Raw genomic sequence first — 20,721 nt, forward strand, 5'->3', positions numbered from 1 at the left:
TTTTGTAAAAATCAAGTGGCTTTTAACATTTTCAAAATTCAAGTGAAATAAATAAGCTGGTGTCTGACGAACTGGGCACGACTGAAAAGCAGGCTGCGCTCGTTCACAGCAACGTTGCTGCTTGTATTTGCAGCAGCGCTCTCTGCTGCCATTTCCCTTCTCTCTGTGCCCCCCCTCCCTCTCTCCACATACATACATATATATATATATATTTGTGAAGGCTGCGAAACAGTGCACACTCTTTAAAGAACAAAGCAATAGGGTTTGTGAGACGCCGACTTTTTAAAATGGCTTCGACGCTATTCACCGACTGCTGGTGTTCGTCGTCGTCGTCGTCGGCAACTGCCAATCGATTTGTGCCTTTTCACAAATTCGAAGACGGCCTCCTCCGTTCTCGCCATATCCGATTTGCAACCACGACCAATCCTTGCCGTCTCAGAATCGACGCCTCCGCCTCCGCCGCCGCCGCCGCCTCAGGTTCTCCATCTGGTAATCCTCTTTATTCCTTTATAAGAATCCGAGCTCTGGTATTTTCTTTGGTTTCGATTAAATCTCTGACGGCGTGTTTTCTTGTAATTGCTGCATTCTTTCCATTGGCCTCATATTAGTATACTATTTATTCTTTTTGTACCGTATATGTGTTTTCTTTCTTTTCTTTCTTTTTTTGGTTCGGAGCTTCTTTAGATGAAACCTCGTTTATGAATTTGAAACTTAGAGGCTAACCATTGGCTGAGTTGCGTGAGTGCGTGATTGGTGTGGGCTGTTCAAGCTTGCTCTTTAACTTGACAAGACTCAAGGCGTATTGGTTGGATTGTCCTCTGTGCTGGTCTGGAAAGGGCGTGAATTGGACAAGCTTGAGTAGCAACTCTTGCAATGGTGGTAGCATGTCAACTGTGGGTCAGAATATTAGCATGTTTCGTAATGTGTCAGACCTGACTGGTTTAATTGCAAAATTTCATTAGTGAAATCCAGTATTGGTTATGCGCTGCTGTGTTTAGGTATTTAATTGGTTAGAAAATTGAAAAGTTCATTTTAATTAATAAGTTTTAATTAGGGCCAGCAATGCTATGTAACAAGCTCTCAGCAAGCTAGACCTAAGTTGGAGTAAGTCTAGTTCTATAACTCTAGTGAATTTGGATGAATTATTAGACAGTTAAAATATATAAGTGAGAGAAGATTGTAAATGTAGATGTGAGAAGCACACTGATCTGAGTTTGAGCGCTGAGATTACTTGTCTAACATGTTATGCTTTGGGGATTGAAAATGAGCATGAAGGAAATTGATCACTGCTATTGACTAGGATTCTTTGTGATTGATAGTTTGTACTCTAGCTAAAGTAAAAGAAAGAAAAACAATAGATTTGAGCTAAATGAAATGCATGAAAATGAAAATCAGAAGGTATTAATAAATTAGAGTCCAACCATTGAAAAATGGAAAGAATATTTCTAGATGTTATTCAATCAAAGTAGAGAAATGGGTTTTATGTTGGCTCATTTTAGTAACTTTGAAATAGGAATTACATTTTCTAGATATTTATTTGTCCACTTGAAATAGAGCAACAATATACCAATCCTTTATCCTACTATGTGGGATTGATTGCTGTCTTGATATAAATCATAAACAAGGGAATAAGACATGCTAGTGGCAGGCTGTCACATGCACGGTTAGGAAGTTGGGTAGCTAATTCTAGAAGGGGGCACTAATGTAAATAAAATTTCCCTTTGGCGGGAATGGAAATGCGGGATCCTCTCTATATAAAGGACCACTCAAATGTATTGATGCTATGTTGAAATTTGAATCAAAGTCATTCTAATTCTTCCCCCTATTATTTCTCTCTCTCTCTTTCCCTTTCTTTTATGAATTATATCTCCCTAATTCTAGAGAATTCTTTGGAGTTCCTTGTTAGATTCGTCAAGATATGACAAATTTGGTATCAGAGCTCGTTTTGAGCCAAAGAAGTAAAGATGGTAGAAGGAACTCGGATGAAGAATTTTGAGTCGTAGGTGCAACAATTCCATGCGACGGTGACGGACTTGCAAGCTCGGGTAGAATTGCTGGAGATTAGATCCAATCGCAACCATGAAGTGATCACGGCGATGGGTCGAAAGGTGGATGCCTCTCTTGGCAATTTGGAAAGGAGGTTGGATGGGATCTGAGATGAGGTGGGGAATCATATTCACAAGCAGTTGCAGAGCTTCATGGTAATGCTTACGTGCCAGAATCAGGTAAGTTTATCACTTGATTTTCCACCAAGAGAAAGGATTGAACCGGTCCTTACCGGTGTCGGAGGAAGGAATGGGAATGCTGGGGCCTTTGAAATCGAGATAGCCCTGAGAGAGGAAGAGGATGTAGAAATAGAACTCAGGCGAGAGGGATTGGTTGTCCATAATCAACTGGGGTTCCTTATGCCTAAGATGGAGATTCCCATGTTTGGTGGGAGTAACCCGAGGTGGTGGGTGAGAAGGTGTGAAAGAATGTTCGAATGGTACAATATACCAGAGGGACGTAGGGTAGCCCTGATAGCCGCATACCTCAATGATGCGGGGGATGCTTGGTACCAAGGTTGGTCACATAATAGGAGAGAGTGTCCTTGGGGGGAATTTGCAGACAAATTATGTGAAAGATTTGGAGACAAAAATAGAAATGATGTAGTAGAAGAATTCAATAAATTGCGACAAGAAGGGGGCGTGCAGGCTTATCAAGCACAATTTGAGTTAAGATCCATTATGGTCACCTTGAACCCCCAACTCTCATAAGCATATTTTTTCTCTAACTTCTTGAGCGGCTTGAATGAAGAGTTTCGACCTATAGTCAAGATGCTCAGGCCAAAGACCGTGGAGGCGGCAACAAAGAATGCAAGGTTACAAGAGATCATGGTAGAAGCGATCATGAAGAAACAGAGGCAACAGAACAAGGGGTATTAATGGGGGAACCGTTGTGCCGATGACGAGAGGGTATGGAAGGGAGTTGGTAAGGGTAAACCCCGAGGTGAGAGGAGTGGCAATGACTGCACCTGGTAGCCATTCGACAGGCTAGGGTGGCAACTTGATAGATCAGTGGAGGCAGGCTGGGCTATGTTTCAAATGTGGTGACCGATATCATCTCGGACACCAATGCAGGAGGCAATTACACTTGCTAGAAGGCGAAGAAGAAGCTGTGGAAAAAGAAGAGGAGATTGTAGAAGAAGAGGAGTTATAAGAGGAAGATAATGGAGAAATCTCGTTGCATGTACTCAAGGGGTTAACCAACAACAAGATTATGAAAGTGGAAGGTAGGGTACCGGAGGGTAGTCTAATGATTTTAATCGATAGTGAAAGTACCCACAGTTTCTTGGACGAGAACACTGCCAAGAGGCTTCATTGCAGGATGATAGGAACCCAACCCTTGTCGGTGACCGTTGCCAATGGTCACAAGGTGCTAAGCAAATCAGCTTGCACCGGGTTTTGTTGGGAAATGCAGGGTTAGTTGTTTGAGGTGGATTTGAGGTTACTCAAGCTAGGGGGCTCTGATGTGGTGTTGGGAGTGGATTGGATGAAACTAGTTGGTCCTATCTATTTCAATTTTAACCGAATGGAAGTGACTTTTGAGAAGGGGAGCAAGAAGATGACTCTCACGGGCAGTAAAGAAATTGGGGCTTGTAAGATGATTACGGGAAGGAAGCTACAGAAGCTACTCAAAAGCAAGTGGGCTCAAGTAACCCAATTGTTTTCGATCCAAGCTTATAAAGGAGGCAGATGAAGGAAGCAAATTGCAAGGAGAATCTTACCTAACAACCCTTAGTTGAGACCAAAATCAGTTAGAGGTACATCAACTAGATTGTCTTAATATGCTTTTGGCTGAGTATGAGGAATTGTTTGTAGAACCTAACTCCCTGCCACCCCAAAGATCCTTCGACCACTCAATCAACCTAAAACCCAACTCAGAACCTGTTAACATCAGATCTTATTGATACCCCCCTCACCAGAAAATTGAAATTGAAAAAATGGTGAAACAGATGTTGCAGCAATCCTTAATCCGACCAAGCCAAAGCTCATACGTATCCCCTGTCCTACTTGTCAAGAAGAAGGATGGCTCATGGCGCTTCTGTGTTGAATATCGTCAACTTAATGCTTTGACCATCAAGGATAAGTTCTCAATCCCTATAATTGAAGACTTACTTGATGAACTAAAGAGTGTTTTCATCTTTTCTAAATTGGATGTACGCTCAGGGTACCATAAACAGATGTTGCAGCAATCCTTAATCCGACCAAGCCAAAGCTCATACGTATCCCCTGTCCTACTTGTCAAGAAGAAGGATGGCTCATGGCGCTTCTGTGTTGAATATCGTCAACTTAATGCTTTGACCATCAAGGATAAGTTCTCAATCCCTATAATTGAAGACTTACTTGATGAACTAAAGAGTGTTTTCATCTTTTCTAAATTGGATGTACGCTCAGGGTACCATAGATTCGCACGAAACCTGATGATATCCATAAGACAGCCTTTCGAACCCACCATGGTCACTATGAGTTTGATGCCATTTGGGCTCACCAATGCCCCCACGACTTTTCAATCACTCATGAACTAAGTCTTTGAGCCCTTCCTGCGTAAATTCATCCTAGTTTTTTTTTTATAACATCCTAATTTATAGCCATAGCCAAACTTACACCCAACATTTACAACACCTATGGACTACATTCGATAGCCTCAAGTCCAACCAATTGTATATTAAACGGTCTAAATGTGCCTTTGGTCGAAAGCAGGTAGAATACTTGGGCCATGTTATTTCAGGGGTTGAGGTGAGTACGGATTTGTGGAAAGTAACAACCATGATGAATTAGCCTAAGCCTACCAACTTGAAGGCTTTGAGAGGCTTCTTGGGGCTGACAGGCTATTACAAGCACTTTATAAGAAATTATGGCCTCATAAGTTGACATTAACAGAATTTTTGAAGATGGGTTCAAGTGGGGATCAAAGGTAGAAAAGGCATTTGGACAGTTGAAGGATGCCATGTCTAAGGCGCCGGTGTGGGGATTATCGGATTTTAGTAGACCTTTCACCCTTGAGACGGATGCTTGTGGCACAGGGAGAGGGGCGGTGTTAATGCAAGAAGGAAGGCCCTTGGCTTATCTCAACTGGGCCTTATCTTCCAGACATGAAGGGCTGAGCATATATGAGGAGGAGGAGTTGGCGGTGGTGATGGCCGTGGAAAGATGGAGGCATTATTTAGAAGGAGGTCAGTTTATCATATGCACTGATCACGAAAGTTTGAAGTTTCTTCTCCATCATAAATTGCACACACATCTTCAGAGGAAAGGGATGGCCAAACTCATGGGTTTGGACTACACCATACAATATAAGAAGGGGAGGGAGAATGTGGCTGCTGATGCCCTTTCTAGGTGCTATGAAGAAGTGCAAACTGCTGCACTCACAGTGGTAACTCTGGATTGGTACAAAGAGGTGGGCGAGAGTTATGAAAGAGATAACAAGATGAAAGAATTAAAGGAGCAGTTGATCCTAAGCCCCAACAAGACTGGATATACCTTGAATCAAGGGATAGTGAGATATAGAGGACGACTAGTGATTGGGATAGTGAGGTTCTAAAGAAGAAGATATTGAGCTCCCTACATGAGTCACCCATGGGGGGCCACTCAGGCATCCAGAACACCTATCATAAGGTGAAGCAAATCTTGTATTGGCCCCAGCTAAAAAGGTATGTGACTGAATTCGTCATGGCCTATGATACTTGCAATCGTTGTAAACATGGAACAGGAGTCCTTCCAGGTCTATTACAACCCCTACCTATCCCTGCTCAAGCATGGGCTTTATAGAGGGTTTGCCTAAATCAGAAGGGAAAGGTTGTATTATGGTAGTAGTGGACAGGTTCACGAAGTTAGCACACCTTGTCTCCTCCTTTGTTGGTCAGAATCCTACCCAGCTTGATCGGTTGATACTTTCGATCGGGGTGGTCTTCAATTCGTTAGCCCGGACTACTTGGTTCACCGCCTTCGATTCTACCCTCCTTTGTTGCGGAATCCTACCCAACTCAATCGATCAATACTCCCGATCAGGGTGGTGTCCAATTTGCTCGCCCAAAATTCTGTCTCAGGTTGATGACCGCCTTGCTTTGATACTAGTTGTCAGCGTCTCAGAGTTGACAAGGGGTATTTTAGGATTCTTATGGCTTTGGTGAAGATAGAAGACAATTTGTTAGGACCCTCGTTATTCATACCTATCAGAGGCGTAAAAGGAGGGGGGGAAATCAAGGGTAGCCAAAGAAATTGAGTAAGGGACAGAAGAGTCCAAAGTGGTTAGGGGTAGAATATTCCTTAACCTAGCTGCAACATAATGAAGATAAGGTATATAAGGCGAGGGGAAGGGAGAGAAAAGGAGAGAAAAATTTGGACAACTATCATGGAGAGAGAGAAGGCCCTCTCAAATAGGCCGATTGGTTGTTTTTAGCTTATACACATCCTAGCAATTGCTGTAATTCTTGTAAACATTGATTTTTCTACTGTTTTAGTATTGAATTCAATCCAAAAAGAGTGAGTTTTTATTATTATGGTATCGAGCATTAATCCATGGGGATATCTGTTTTTGAGAGAGTGGGGGAGTTGGAGGGAAGATTGGAGACTTATCAACAACAGATAGAAGGGTGAATGGAGGGATTGCAAGTCGGGTTGGATTCTATGAGCAATGAATTCCAGAAGGTGCATAACATAAAGAAGAACATGACAATGATGTTGGACCAATTCAACTTATTGATAGAGAGGTGGGAGGCGCAGGAGAAGGATAGGAAGGGGAAACGAGGTGAGGACAACGTACCATGGGTTCCTCTTTTACAGTGGACGAGACGTCGGGGGTGGGAGAAAAAGGGAGAGACGAAGGCGGTGTGACCGAGGGCTTCAGAAGACTGGAGACTAGAGGTCGACGCTTGGAGATGCCACTATTTGAGGGAGACGACCCTGATGGGTGGGTTTTTAGGGTAGAGCGCTACTTCATCGTGAACCGATTGATTGACGCAGAGAAGTTGGATTCAACGACTCTGTTTTGAAGGGGTTGCTCTCGCCTGGTTTCAATGGAAGCAATGACGACGTCATGTGAGGAGTTGGGAGGAGCTCAAGGCAATGCTGGTCAATCGATTCCGATCGACTCAAGAAGGCACCACAGAGGAGAAGTTCCTCGCGCTTAGGCAATCGGGGTTTGTTAAGGACTACTGCCTTTGTTTTGAGACTCTGGCCTCATCACTTGAAGGACTGCCAAAAGCATTTCTAGAGGGTCGTTTTATAAATAGCCTGAGGTCGGATATCTGGGTAGAGATGAGGGTACTGCGACTAATCAGACTGGAACAGATGATGGAGCTGGCCCAAAGGATTGAGGAGAGGAATCAGGTGGTCCATGGAGATTATTTTAGATCAGGCCCAACTCGGTTATTGGCCCCTTCCACCCCAACAACAAACACTCAGCCGGTGGTGATTTGTCCCCCTCCACTAGCACCACCGAAGTTGGCGACACCCAGCCCTGCCTTCTCACATCGACCACTAGTCGTCGGTAAGTGGAGCAACCCTTCTTTTAATGGTTGAGTGAGAGTAAGTTGCAAGCCAAACGAGCAAAGGGTCTCTGTTTTCGTTGCAATGAGAAGTACTCAGTGGGCACAAGTGCAAGAACAGAGAGTTGCAGGTGATGGTAATCTTTGAAGAGGAAAGGGAAGAGGGAGAAGAAGAAACAATGGATGCTGAAACATGGGAGAATTCAAGGGAAACAGAAAACATAGTCAAAATGGGAGAAGTGGTGGAGCTATCTCTAAATTCTTTAGTGGGGTTAACACCTCCACAAACCATGAAGATCAAGGGAGAAATTGATGGCCAAGAAGTAGTGGTCTTAATTGATAGTGGGGCTTCCCACAACTTCATAGCTACGGAATTGGTGCAAAAGTTGGGGCTGTTTTGAACTCAAACGAGAGATTATGGAGTGATCATGAGGTCAGGCATGGTTGTTCAAGGGCTGGAGTGTGTAAGGGGGTTACTCTAATGCTGCAAAATGTTGAGGTAGTTGAGGATTTCCTACCATTAGAGCTGGGAAACTTAGATGTAATTCTTGGAACGAAGTGGTTAGCCACGCTTGGGGAGACCCAAGTAGATTGGGGCGCATTAGTTATGAAGTTTAGATCGGGGGGTATGACGATAACATTGCATGGAGACCCTAGCCTCAGCAAAACATTGGTAACCTTGAAGTCGATGATGAAGGTGTTCCAAGAAAACGAAGGAGTGCTGTTAGAGTCGGGAAGTTTGATAGCTGAGGACGAAAGGGCGGAAGAGGTGGTTCTTGGGGATTTGCAGGAGCTATTGGTAGATTTTAAGGAGGTGTTTAAGGAGCCTTGTGGGCTGCCCCCGCACTGGAGGAGGGATCTCATGATTACGTTGCAATCCGGAGTCCCTTTGGTAAGCGTATGGCCTTATCGTTACCCCCATCTCCAGAAAAATGAGATTGAGAAGCTGGTTCGAAAAATATTGGTAGTACGTCTTTTTAGGTCGAGTATCAGTCCATTTTCTAGCCCTGTGTTGCTAGTCAAGAAGAAGGATGGTGGCTAGAGATTTTGTGTGGACTAGCTTTAAACAAGGTAACAATTCTCGAGAAATTTTCCATTCTCGTCATTGAAGAGTTATTGGACGAACCACATGGGGCTTGCTGTTTTTTCTAAGCTGGACTTGAAATCGGGATATCATCATATACAAATCGCACGTAATGACATTCCGAAGATTGTTTTTCACACCCATGAGGGTCATTATGAATTCTTAGTCATGTCGTTTGGCTTAACAAATGCACTTGCCACTTTTCTTTCCCTGATGAATTAGATTTTTAAGGAGCACTTGAGACAATTCGTTTTGGCGTTTTTTGATGACATTCTGGTCTACAGTAAGAATATGAGTGAACACAAGGAACATCTGAGGTGTGTATTAGGGGTCCTAACTGCTCACCAGTTGTACGCTAATGTTAAGAAGTGTATGTTCAGACAACAGGAAATTGGGTATTTAGGGCACGTCATCTCCCAAGAAGGTGTGTTTGCTAATAATGCTAAAGTGCAAGCGGTCTTGGAATGGCCCAACCCCAAGTCATTGCGAGAACTCCGAGGATTTTTAGGCCTTATGAGGTATTATTGGAGGTTTGTAAGGAATTACGGCAAACTTGCGTGGCCATTAACAAATCGCCTACGGAAGGATAATTTCTCTTAGGATGAGGAGACGAAGTAGGCTTTCCAATCTCTTAAAAGGGCGATGATAGAATTGCCGGTGTTGGTTTTACTGGACTTTTCTAAGGAATTCATCGTGGAGACAGATGCGTTGGGGCATGGATTGGGGGCAGTCCTGATGCAGGGGCAACAACCTATCGCTTTCTTCAGTCACGCCCTAAATCCCAATGGTCAAAACAAATCAGCGTATGAGAGGGAGTTGATGGCAATAGTTATCATTGTGAGGAAGTGGAGACATTATTTATTGGGTCGAAGGTTTGTTATAAGAACTGATCAACGAAGCCTTAAATTCTTGATAGAATAGTGGGTAGTCAATCCAGAGTGTCAAAAGTGGGTTGTGAAACTGATGGGCTACGACTTTGAGATCCAATATCGCTCGGGGATGGGGAATTGAGTTGCGGATGCCCTCTCCCGCCTCCATTCACTTGCCACACTCATGACCCTTATCATTCCCCGAGTATTGCAGCTGGACCAGCTCAAAAAGGAGGTTAATGAAGATGAGACACTTCAGGAAATTATTAGGGAGGTGCTGGAAAATCCTACGAACAGACCCGAGTTTATATGGGTGGATGGGCAGTTGCTGTACAAAGGGAAATTGTATCTCCCTAAGGGCTCCACGCTCATTCCTCTGATGTTAAAGGAAGGACATGATGGACAGATTGGGGGCCATTCCGGGTTTCTCAAGACTTATAAGAGGATATCAGCTAATGTGTATTGAACAGGGATGAAGCGGGACATTTAGCGATATGTTAGACATTGCCCTGTGTGTCAGCAAAATAAATATGTGGCGCTGTCACTGGGAGGGTTGCTACAGCCCCTTCCAGTCCCTCGTCAAATATGGGAAGTATCCATGGATTTCATCGAAGGGTTACCCAATTCAGTGGGGAGGGATTCTAGCTTAGTGGTGGTGGATCGACTCAGTAAATATGGGCATTTTATTGCTCTAAGGCACCCGTTTACAGTAGCGAGCATAGCAGGGGTCTTCGTGAAGGAGATTGTCCAGTTGCATGGAGTTCCAAACTCGATCGTTTTTGATAGAGAGAAAATATTTGTCAGCCATTTTTGGGAAGAAATATTTAGGTTGCAAGGCACTCAGTTGAACAGAAGCACCTCATACCACCCTCAGTCTAATGGTCAAACTGAGATCCTAAACCGCACTTCGGAGATGTATCTCCGATGTTTTTCCTCCTCCAAACCCAAGGCATGGTGCAGTTGGCTTCCTTGGGCAGAATATTGGTATAATACCTCTTATCATGTTTGCTCAAAACTAACTCTGTTTCATATAGTCTATGGGTGTGAACCTCCCCCGTTGCTATGTTATGAGAAAAGGACCATGACAGTTTCAGCAATCGAGCAACAGTTGTTGGGGCGGGATGTAGTTTTGGAGGAGCTGCAGGCCCAATTGCAACGAGCGCAGGCAAGAATGAAGAATTTAGTAGATAAAAGGCGACGATAAGTGCACTTTGAGGTCGGCGAATTGGTTTATGTGAAAATCCGCCCCTACCGACGAAAGACGTTGGATGCTAGGGTGAACAAGAAACTGTCACCAAAATTTTTTGGGCCCTTTGCTATGGAGAAGAAGATCGGAAAGGTGGCGTACAGGCTGTCCTTACCACCTTCCTGTGCGATCCACCCCATCTTCCATGTCTCCCAGCTTCGCAAGGCGGAAGGAGCAATGCAAGAGATGGAAAAAATTCCATACCAGCTCATTGCCGAGCTGGAGATGAAGGTTGAACCGGAATTCTTGTTGGGAGTAAGGCCGGGCACGGGGAAGAATTTGAGAAACCTTGATGTTCTAGTCCAATGGAAGGAGCTGCCACCCCTAGAGACAACTTGGGAGCCCTACCATCAGATACAACAACAATTTCTTGAATTCCATCTTGAGGACAGGGTGTGTCTCTTTGGCGGGGGTAATGTTAGGACTCCTGTTATTCATACCTATTAGAGGCGTAAAAGGAGGGGGGAAATCAAGGGTAGCCAAGGAAATTGAGTAAGAGGCAGAAGAGTCCAAAGTGGTTAGGGGAAGAATATTCTTTCACGTGGTTGCAACGGAATGAAGAGAAGATATATAAGGTGAGGGGAAAGGAGAGAGAAGGAGAGAAAAATCTGGACAACTATTGTGGGGAGAGAGAAGGCCCTCTCGAATAAGCCGATTGGTTGTTTTTAGCTTATACTCATCCTAGCAATTGCTGTAATCCTTGTATACACTGATTTTTCTACTGTTCTAGTATTGAATTCAATCCAAAAAGAGTGAGTTTCTATCACAATTGCCAATAATACATAGCCTCTATCCTCAAAAATGGTCTTTTATAGACATCAATTTTTTTATTCAAATGCTTCTTTACGACTTTGAATTTGCCAAACACTACTAACAACTTTGTTTCAGTATTGAACATATGATGAATGGATGACTTTAAAGAAGATTGCAGTTGCACAGGAACACAAGATGTCACTTTGGACCCCATCTGTGTTTAAGTGTGCTGTTGTGCAATTGCAGGATTTGGTGAGATTTTGACTTAAAAGATTTATTAATGTTAGTTGATATTAGCTTTCCCATTTCTAGAAATTGGCTACTTACCACCACTACATTGTTAAGTGAAGATTTTACGAGCATTCTGTTAGCAGGCATGCATCTTAACTGCTTAGCTCTGTAAATTCTTGGAATTCCAGCCCTTAACGGACTCGGCCAAATTTGCTTATCAGCAACAAGGTCGTACAATTGAGTAGTTTTTCTTAACAGATTTGCTGCAGAACTAATGGTTTAAGACAACTTTTTAACTTTCTTTGTGGGGGCAACTCTTGAGGGTGCATCGGACTGTAAGTTTGGTGGAATGGTGGTATTTTCCCCTAATATATCTTCACTTAGAAAACAAAGGGAATAAAAAAAAGGAAACAAAACAAGTGTAGTGGACAAGTACCTCTGTTGCCATATTCTATTTTATCACATCCAATATGGGATGTCTGCAATATTGAAATACCATGTGGACTTTGGTTGTCCAATTCTGTAACTATTGGGTACTTCATAATAAGGTCTAGATTGTAAATAAGTGAAATAGGAGTTTTATTTTGATACATCTAGGCTCTGGTGGATGGTTATTGGAGAATAGCGTGTATATATATATATATATTTCAGTTTGTACTGATATGTGGCCTTTATTTTAATAACAATATTGTTGTTTGATTTAATTGATCTCTCAGCTGCAGTGGCTGCTGAAACAACTGCAAAAATCATTGATGGAAAATCTATTGCAAAGCAAATCAAAGATGAGATAGCTGCTGAGATATCAAGGATGAAGGATGCTATTGGTGTTGTTCCAGGATTAGCTGTTGTATTAGTTGGTGATAGGAAAGATTCTGCAACATATGTACGCAACAAGAAAAAATCTTGTGAGCTTGTGGGGATCAATTCTTATGAAGTGCATTTGCCAGAGGATTCCACCGAACAGGAAGTGCTCAAGTATATCTCAGGTTTCAATGATGATCCTGCAGTGCACGGCATTCTTGTTCAGTTACCTCTGCCTGCTGTATGTTTCTACTTCTGTGTGCTAGATTTTATGCACAAAACTTTGCTATTATTAAAAATTTAACAGAACCAAGTGCTTATGAAAAAAAAATGTTTCAAATATTGAAGTACTGGAAAATTCTAACAAATCATCGTATGTAGACAGATATTGTCGTTGAAAATTTGTTGGGATTGAGTCTGGCTTAAAAAGTGAAAAAATAAAAAACAATAGATATAATTTGCTAATTATTTCAGATTTGTCATGAAGAAATAATTATTGCAAATAGATATTTTCTTTAAGTCTTTATGGTTCAAATGTTCTTTATGCATATGCTTTTATATGCATGTGTGCTTATTTTGCTAATGTTGTTTCTCTAAGCAATGCATGTATCAGGGAAACTGGAACTTATAGGTCATCATTTGTTTAGCAATGGTTCTTATAGTGCTAACATAGCTTGCATGTCTCAGCTTTGACTTTTTTTTTTACACAATATATGCATGGAACCTGTAGCTCATTTCATTTACCATATTATAAAGTGTAAAATCTTTACCCTAGACTATTTTATCATCTTTATGTGGTTTCAAATGATCACATTCACATAAGAATCAATCATATCATATGCCTATATTGCTGTAGTAAGAGTTGATTGGTATGTAATATATATACAAAGTGATTCCAGAATCCTTACCCAAGGCACTGCTATAACTTAGTCGGTTTCGGGTACATGTACCCTTTTTTTTTTATATACTAACTCAGTTGTGTTATTTGATGGGGGAATGTGTTAAAAGATTAAGTAATCTCTTTTCATCCATTCCGCTCATGTTGAATTGAATGTACGTTTACACAATTGTACAAGGAGAAAGGTGAGCTGAGAGGTTATCCTTCCCCTCCCATGTTTCTGTTTGCTTCTCCTTTACTTGTTAAGGGAATTTATTGACTGTAACAACATATCGACCCTTGCTTCCACTAAGTGGGGCTAGCTATATGAATTTTAGCTTGTCAGTCATCTCTATGGCTATCTCTTCTGAAAGGCCATTAAAATACATATCATGCCTAAGAGTTTTCCACCAAGTTTTATGTAGTTCAATTTCTCTTTTGCTAAAAACTATTCAATTCCATCCATTATCCTAATAAGAGCATCTATTGGTATTGTCTTCACGCATGACCAAGCTATTTTAATCATGTCTTACCCATCACCCCATTTCTAGTTCTATCCTTTCTTATATGACCACACATCCTTAGTAACATTGTTATATCTATTACACTCATATTTTTATGTATTGGTGTTTTATTGCTCAATAGTTAGTGTCATACAACAAACTAGTCTTATAGTCATTTGGTAACATTTTTATTTTAGCTTTAATGGGATTTTGCTATCACATAAAACATAGGACAGACCTCTCCATACAATCATACTTAATTCTTTGGGATAACATTCTTAATAATGATATTGTTGGAGATCTAGAATTCGTGTAGCTAACCTCATTTAGTGGGATTAAGAGTCGTGTTGTAACTTTCTCAATAATGTGCCCTATTTCTTCAACAATTGATTTGAGATATCTAAACTAATATTTTCTTAGAATGACTTGATCTTTAAATCTCATTGTATCTCAAGCTTAGAATTTTTGCCTCCTTTTGTCTCATCTACCAAAGATAATGTTATGTGCAAATAACACACATCGAGGCACCTTTTCTTAAAATGAATTTAAGGAGTCCATCTGTCATAGAGCAAATAGATAAGACTTAAGAGTGCAGATTCTTGATGCAATCCAATTATAATTGAAAAAGTTCCAGTATCTTTTTTTTCAAGTTTTAACATATGTTTTGCTTCATGATACATGTATTCAATAACTTTACATACAAGCAGTCAGCCTCTTTCTTCTCCAAAACATTCCATCATAAGATTTCTCTGGGATTTTGTTATAAACTTTTTATAAATCTATACATACCATGTGCAAGTCCTACTGTTTATTTTTTTAAAAACATTCCATAAGACTTCCATTATTGACCTACCAGGTGCGAAACCAAGTAGATCTGTAGAGACTTTGGTCTCTCTTCTTGATTTGTGCTGAATCTCTCTCTCCTAAAGTTTCATATAATTTAATGCCTTTGTGATATTCACAATTTTAAATATCTCATATGTTCTTATGAATAGGCACTAAAGTGCTCAGTCTCCATTCATTAAGCATTTTCTTGATTTAAGGATCACATTGAGTAAGTTTGTTAAATCAGAAAATGCCTTATTCTCCAATGCTTTTTCATATTTTATTGGCAAATTATTTGGTCTAACTGTTTTATCATGGAAGATTTTTAGCAAGTGACTCACTGTATTATGTCAGCATAACAAAGATTATAATCCTGGTTGTTTCCATTGGTTCATACCAGCATATGAATGAGCAGAACATCTTAAATGCTGTTCACATTGAGAAAGATGTGGATGGATTCCACCCGGTGAACATTGGTCGTCTTGCCATGCGCGGTAGAGAACCCTTGTTTGTTCCATGTACACCTAAAGGCTGCATAGAGTTGTTGCACAGATATGGAGTGGATATCAAGGGAAAGAGGGCTGTTGTGATTGGCAGGAGCAACATCGTTGGAATGCCAGCCGCTCTCTTATTGCAAGTAATGTTCTTCTTGCTGAATCTCCTGTGTGTTAATCTCTGTACAAGTTACGATAAGAAACTTAAATATCTTGCTGTCTATGATTCCTGCATCTTATTTTATTTCCTTGCATTGGCGTTGGTGTTTGATAAGAGGGAAGATGCTACTGTCAGTGTTGTCCACTCCAGAACCAAGAATCCTGAGGATATCGCCAGAGAAGCAGATATAATGATTTCTGCTGTAGGACAGCCGAACATGGTGAGGGGCAACTGGATAAAGCCCGGTGCAGTTGTTATTGACGTTGGAATTAATCCAGTTGAGGTGAGCAGGGTGTTTTCTCTCTCTCTCTCTCTCTGCTTTTTCAGTTCCCAGTGTAGGAATACCGAGCTAGTTCTGATAAAGGGGGTGGTGGTCTGTGACCATGGCAGGATACAAATAGCCCACGGGGTTATCGTCTGGTTGGAGATGTGTGTTACGAGGAAGCTTGCAAGATTGCTTCAGCTGTTACTCCAGTCCCGGGGGGAGTGGGTCCAATGACCATAGCTATGCTACTGTCCAATACGCTCGCCTCAGCAAAGAGAATGCATAACTTCAAGTGAGGTTTTTTGTTTTGCCATCTCGTCATATAATTATTAGGGGTACACTATTATTATTATTATTATTATATAGTTTTACCCGCATACAGATACAGTTGAGCTTCCCCGCTTAAGCAAATGTTTCAGTTTTTGAGCTTTTCATAGATATTATGGGAGGAATAGTTTGGAGACAGGAAAATTTTTATAAGATTGGTAGTTAGTAGTAGGATACTGCTTCTGCTTCTGCTTCTGCTGCTGTTATGCTGCCAACAGGGCTACAATTCGACTGCACATGTGATGAGGTGAGCGCGTTTACTGAAGAGGACCTCATGTGGTGTGGGGAATGATGACTAATCCCTTTTCACATGAGGGATAAATTTGTATTTGAAAAATATTATTTAGACACTAAGTTTGACATTAGCAGTGGCATTCTATATTAATAGTACAAGATGTAAATGTCAAACTTAAAAGTGCTTAAATAGTATTTTTGGTTTGTGTTTTATGCATTTTCATCTTCTGATGATGCCAAGGGTAAAAAATAATTAAATAAATAGGAGCAGCAACAAGTACTTTTCAATATATTTTTATCCAAGACCTGTAGTCGTTTAAGCGGTAAGTCCTCTTGTGTTTGTTTGTTTAAGGTTACAGAAAGCAATGGTGATGCCACATCGAAAGTAAATAGTTGTTCAGTTTTTGTTCTTATTTCTTGTTAAGAGTACTACATTACCAAAGTGACTTCTTAAGCCAATAATTACTCCATCTAAAGAGGGTTAATATATCTATCTATCTATATACTGGACAACGCTTCAAAGATGCAATATCGGACTTTATTGGGGTTTCTTTTGAAGATATATCATCATAAATAAATTAGTAATATACTTTTATTAAAAATGTGCAAGCATAACAAAATTGTGCATAAAATGATATTAGAACGACATAAAAAATCATAATTATTATCAAGAACGAGTTATGAATGAATAATGCAACATAAAAAGATAATATATGCAATAATATTTTTATAATAACAGAGAAATACTCAAAAAAAGAGTGAGAGAACTATTTATTACTTAAAAACTTTATTTTTTTATATTAATAATTATATAATGTTATAAAAATAAAAATAGTAAGAAGCCTATAGGCTCACTGCACACACAGCTCTGCCTCTGCAAGCATATCGCAATGTTTATTATACTTGGTAAGTCGCTATCAGGCTTTGAATGGTAAGGCGAAGCTGAAGCTTTTAAGGTTGATATTTCATCTTGATACAACACCCGTGGACAGACTAGACTTGTCCGGCAAACCCAACCCTTCGGAAGGGGTTTTTGTTGCCCTTTAGACGCAAAAGAGTGGGGAGGGGGGGAACGTAAAGCTCCTACGAAGTCATTGTCAAATGATACATGATATAATCACATGAATAATAAAACCGCTTTATGAAAGTAAAGATTAACCAAATAAATAACTTTATTATCTGAGTCAAATGCCAACGAAATTAATCCCAACTGTTTTATTCGTTTGCTAGATAAAAGTTCATAGTCATCGTATAAAGTTAATAAAGTCATATGGAAAAACCGGTGCTGGAAGGATCCAAAATTCCTAAACTGGATTCACATGCTATAATAATCTTTGAGCTGCTGCAACATCAATTTGTGCAGCAAACTGTTCAATGCCCATCTTATTTTGCAGTTTTCTACTCCTGAGAATCGAGGCCTGCACACAACACAAGCAAACAAATGAAAACAAAATAAGAAGCATAACTATGTTTTCATTGGAGCAAAGTTTTCCTAATCTCAAGTAGTTGGCAAAACTCAAGAAATCTAACATAAAGGCAACTTAAATCTAACATGATAAAGCTTAATAGGGAAGCAATGGGTCCGCTCTATTTTGTGTATTTCAATTATATGAGTTCTAAACCCTCAACCATCTCTATCCAATGGAGGTAATATATTCTATATCGTTCGTGTTTAAAGGAAATCCTACAAATTTTTCAGTTGCTCTTCCTCTCTCTTATATACAAACTTGTCTCTTGTGCATATGTTCTTTTTTTGTCTTCTTTTTTTTTTTTTATCTGACTGCACATTCCCTGTAACGTCACATGTTGGTATTTAACTGTATAACATTTTGAACCATACAATAAAAATGATCATTATAGCTTTCTAATAAAACTCCCCCCCTTTTACTACACTTCATTATAGCACTAAATTCGTGGAGAATTCATTATGCTTGATCTGATAGTTTTATGCTGGATGTCAGGTACCTAATTCAACCCTTATCTCCTTTACCCGATTGGGACCAACCATAAATAAGAGGGGAAAACCTTCAATGCTAAAAGTACTAACGTGATTATTCAATCCACAAGCAAAGTTGTAATTGTGAACAACAATGCAATAAAGGATACGGTGTTTCACTTAGCAAAATAAAAAACTGAAGTTCTGGATAAGTTCAAGTCTGATCCAACTGAAAAACTAAAAGAGGATAGCTCAAACACAAGAACTGAAGCTTCAAATATTACAACAGAACGCAATACCTTGGGCCGCTCCATAGAGCTTGCAAAATATCCTATTCCAAAGGACTGGGAAGTGTAGGCAGCTGCGATCTCTATAGCTTTCAGCTTATTAGATGAAGTCCCAGAAAGCTAAATAAGAAACAAGCAAATAAAGTAAGTTATTTTCCTGCTTTGTCATTTATAAATCAATGGAGTCGAGAATAGGAGCTCACTGTTAGAGGGGCATCGGCCTGAACAACTAGAATTCCAGCACTCTTATCAGTAGTACCTTGCTGGCCACCATCTTGGACAACAGAACGCAAAACCTTCACACAAGCAGAGGCTGGACCTGCCTGTGACCTGTACAAGCCAACAACTATAATATATTGGGTTCACAATCTGGGTGATAAATTATTTGAAGTGAACAATATGTTAATACTAGCCATTTTGAGCACAATTAGCCAAAAGAAAATTTTATTCCAGAATCAGGTTTCAAATTTCAATCCAATCTAGCCTTAATTCAGTCCATAATTCCTAAGCTTATTTTATGTGCATCCCTACACAAATTTTCATTACTTTTGATAGAAAATATTTATAGAAAACAAAAACACAAAGAACATATGCAACCTAATGAATAGGTTTGTTTGAGGGGGTTTGGGGGATGGATTGTCAGACCCATGGGCCCCACCCACCAATGGTAAATATTGTCCACATGCAGCATTAGGTTACCAACTCATGAAAGAGCTAGGATCACTCACATGTACCAGTGCTGCTCCATGTCCTGAAAATTCAAGGAATATACAGGTCGATAACTGAAGACTAAAATTCTAAAATCAGTAGAGATATTATTCAAATTTGTGGTGTCTATTGAGGGTAGTAGTTCTATTTGTTCTGTACAAAGGAATATTACCTGTTTGTTAAGTGTAGTTAACCTTGTTAGTTAGCACTTGTCCATTTGTACAACTGTCAAAGTTAGTTGTATCTCTAATAGAATCAGTTGAGTTCGCAATCTATAAATACTCAACTGCTCTTCTGTTTCTACGGTTAAGAATCATTTTCAGCAAATTTCAATTTCAGTTCTCTCTTTTCAGTTTCTTTTTCTTCACAGAAGCTCTCACTTCATGGTATTAGAACCAAGGACCTGTGTCAATGGTTGGAAATCAAGAACAATCAAATTCTTCTCAAAGTCGATCCTGCTCCTTTTCTTTGCCTTGCAATATGATTTCTCCTTTATAGTGAGAGCTTTCAATTACAGTCCTATCAAACTAGATAGTAATAACTATCTGTTTTGGAAAGCTCAGATCTTAGCAACAATTAGGGCTTTCGATTTGATCTCCTTCATCAACAAATCAGAAAAATCTCTAGTCAAATATCTACCAGATCCAGATTCTGGTGACCCTAATACGCAGAAACTAAATGAAGAATATCTCACCTGGCTCAAATTAGATCACTTACTCCTAGGGTGGTTTTTCTCTACAATTGACAAAGAAGTTCTAGCTCAGGTGATTGTCATGTACTTAGGGTTTGACTAGGGTTTCGATAGGAAATTAGAAGAAATCAAGGAGGAATCAGATTGAAAGGGAGGGAAATACAACAAGAATTGAGGGATGATTACAGATAAATCATAGGGATCGGGGAGAGAATTCAGAGGAAAATTGAGAGAGAATTGATGAAAGGAAAATGGTTGAGTTCAATTATCATTCAAAAAATGTCCTACAAACAGTCTTCAGTAGCTCTATATAGCTACTCTACAGAAAAAATATAACTAGACGAAAATACAAGTAAAATGTAAAATAGGCTAATCACTATCTTAGCCCTAGAAAACCCTTGGGTCCTAACATTTTCCCTCGCCTTAAAACGTTTCTTCTCCCCAAGAAATGCCAAACCTCCACAACTTCCAATATGCTTTTTCCTTCTCTTCCACAGCTTGGATGGAGGAATTTTGAAAAACCTTAGTATGCATAACAAATTTGTAGTAGCTCTCATGTACACCTTGACTGGAACACAACCAAAATCAATCACTCTCCATTGGTCAAAGTGAGAAGCTGAAACTTGCAAACTGCTGTTCTCACCAACTTTCCCCATCACAGTTCCTTTGATGTGGACTGGTTAGAGTCCAAAGGATTGGCTAACTGTGACCGCAACTTCTTTTCATATTTCATCACCATCTACTGAAATTAAGGATGTCAGATACGCATCTTTAGTTGCAGTTAATGTGTCCTGGACAGGCCAACTGTCATTCTCTATTGCAAAAATATCTGCAATAACCTCTAGATGCTGCAATTGAGAAATGTAGACTCGCTTTGAAAACCTAGACAACAACTGTTTGAG

The 20,721-nt window shown here is 40.1% G+C and overlaps 2 protein-coding genes across 8 annotated transcripts in view; one reads left to right on the top strand and one right to left on the bottom strand.

Moving 5' to 3' along the window:
- Positions 1-88: 88 nt before the first annotated feature.
- On the top strand, positions 89-16,414 carry LOC127801750 (bifunctional protein FolD 4, chloroplastic-like). The gene is made up of 5 exons (XM_052337130.1): positions 89-489; positions 12,428-12,753; positions 15,118-15,354; positions 15,487-15,654; positions 15,762-16,414. Exons 1-5 carry the CDS (start codon positions 288-290, stop codon positions 15,930-15,932), a joined length of 1,104 nt encoding a protein of 367 aa, XP_052193090.1. The 5' UTR covers positions 89-287; the 3' UTR covers positions 15,933-16,414.
- Positions 16,415-17,341: 927 nt separating this feature from the next.
- Positions 17,342-20,721, bottom strand: part of LOC127801622 (putative threonine aspartase) — a 29,373-nt gene continuing 25,993 nt past the window's right edge. For 2 of the 7 annotated variants that reach the window (XM_052336896.1, XM_052336894.1), the window contains exons 9-11: positions 18,624-18,750; positions 18,433-18,540; positions 17,343-17,615 (exon numbers count right to left, since the gene is read on the bottom strand). In XM_052336896.1, coding sequence (XP_052192856.1) covers positions 17,520-17,615; positions 18,433-18,540; positions 18,624-18,750 — 331 coding nt within the window. In that variant the 3' untranslated portion in view covers positions 17,343-17,519. Of the gene's footprint in view, positions 17,616-18,432; positions 18,541-18,623; positions 18,767-20,721 lie in introns of those variants that run through there. The other 5 variants (XM_052336899.1, XM_052336898.1, XM_052336895.1 and 2 more) reach the window with 4 other exon arrangements.

The sequence above is a fragment of the Diospyros lotus genome, chromosome 5 (genome assembly GCF_014633365.1).
Source record: "Diospyros lotus cultivar Yz01 chromosome 5, ASM1463336v1, whole genome shotgun sequence".
In the NCBI taxonomy this organism is placed as follows: Eukaryota; Viridiplantae; Streptophyta; class Magnoliopsida; order Ericales; family Ebenaceae; genus Diospyros; species Diospyros lotus.

Coding starts and splice junctions, on each gene's coding strand:
- LOC127801750 (XM_052337130.1), top strand. CDS start 288: ATGGCTTCGACGCTATTCACCGACTGCTGGTGTTCGTCGTCGTCGTCG. Junction 12,754..15,117: donor TTCAGTTACCTCTGCCTGCT/GTATGTTTCTAC, acceptor GGTTCATACCAG/CATATGAATGAGCAGAACAT. Junction 15,355..15,486: donor CAGCCGCTCTCTTATTGCAA/GTAATGTTCTTC, acceptor GTGTTTGATAAG/AGGGAAGATGCTACTGTCAG.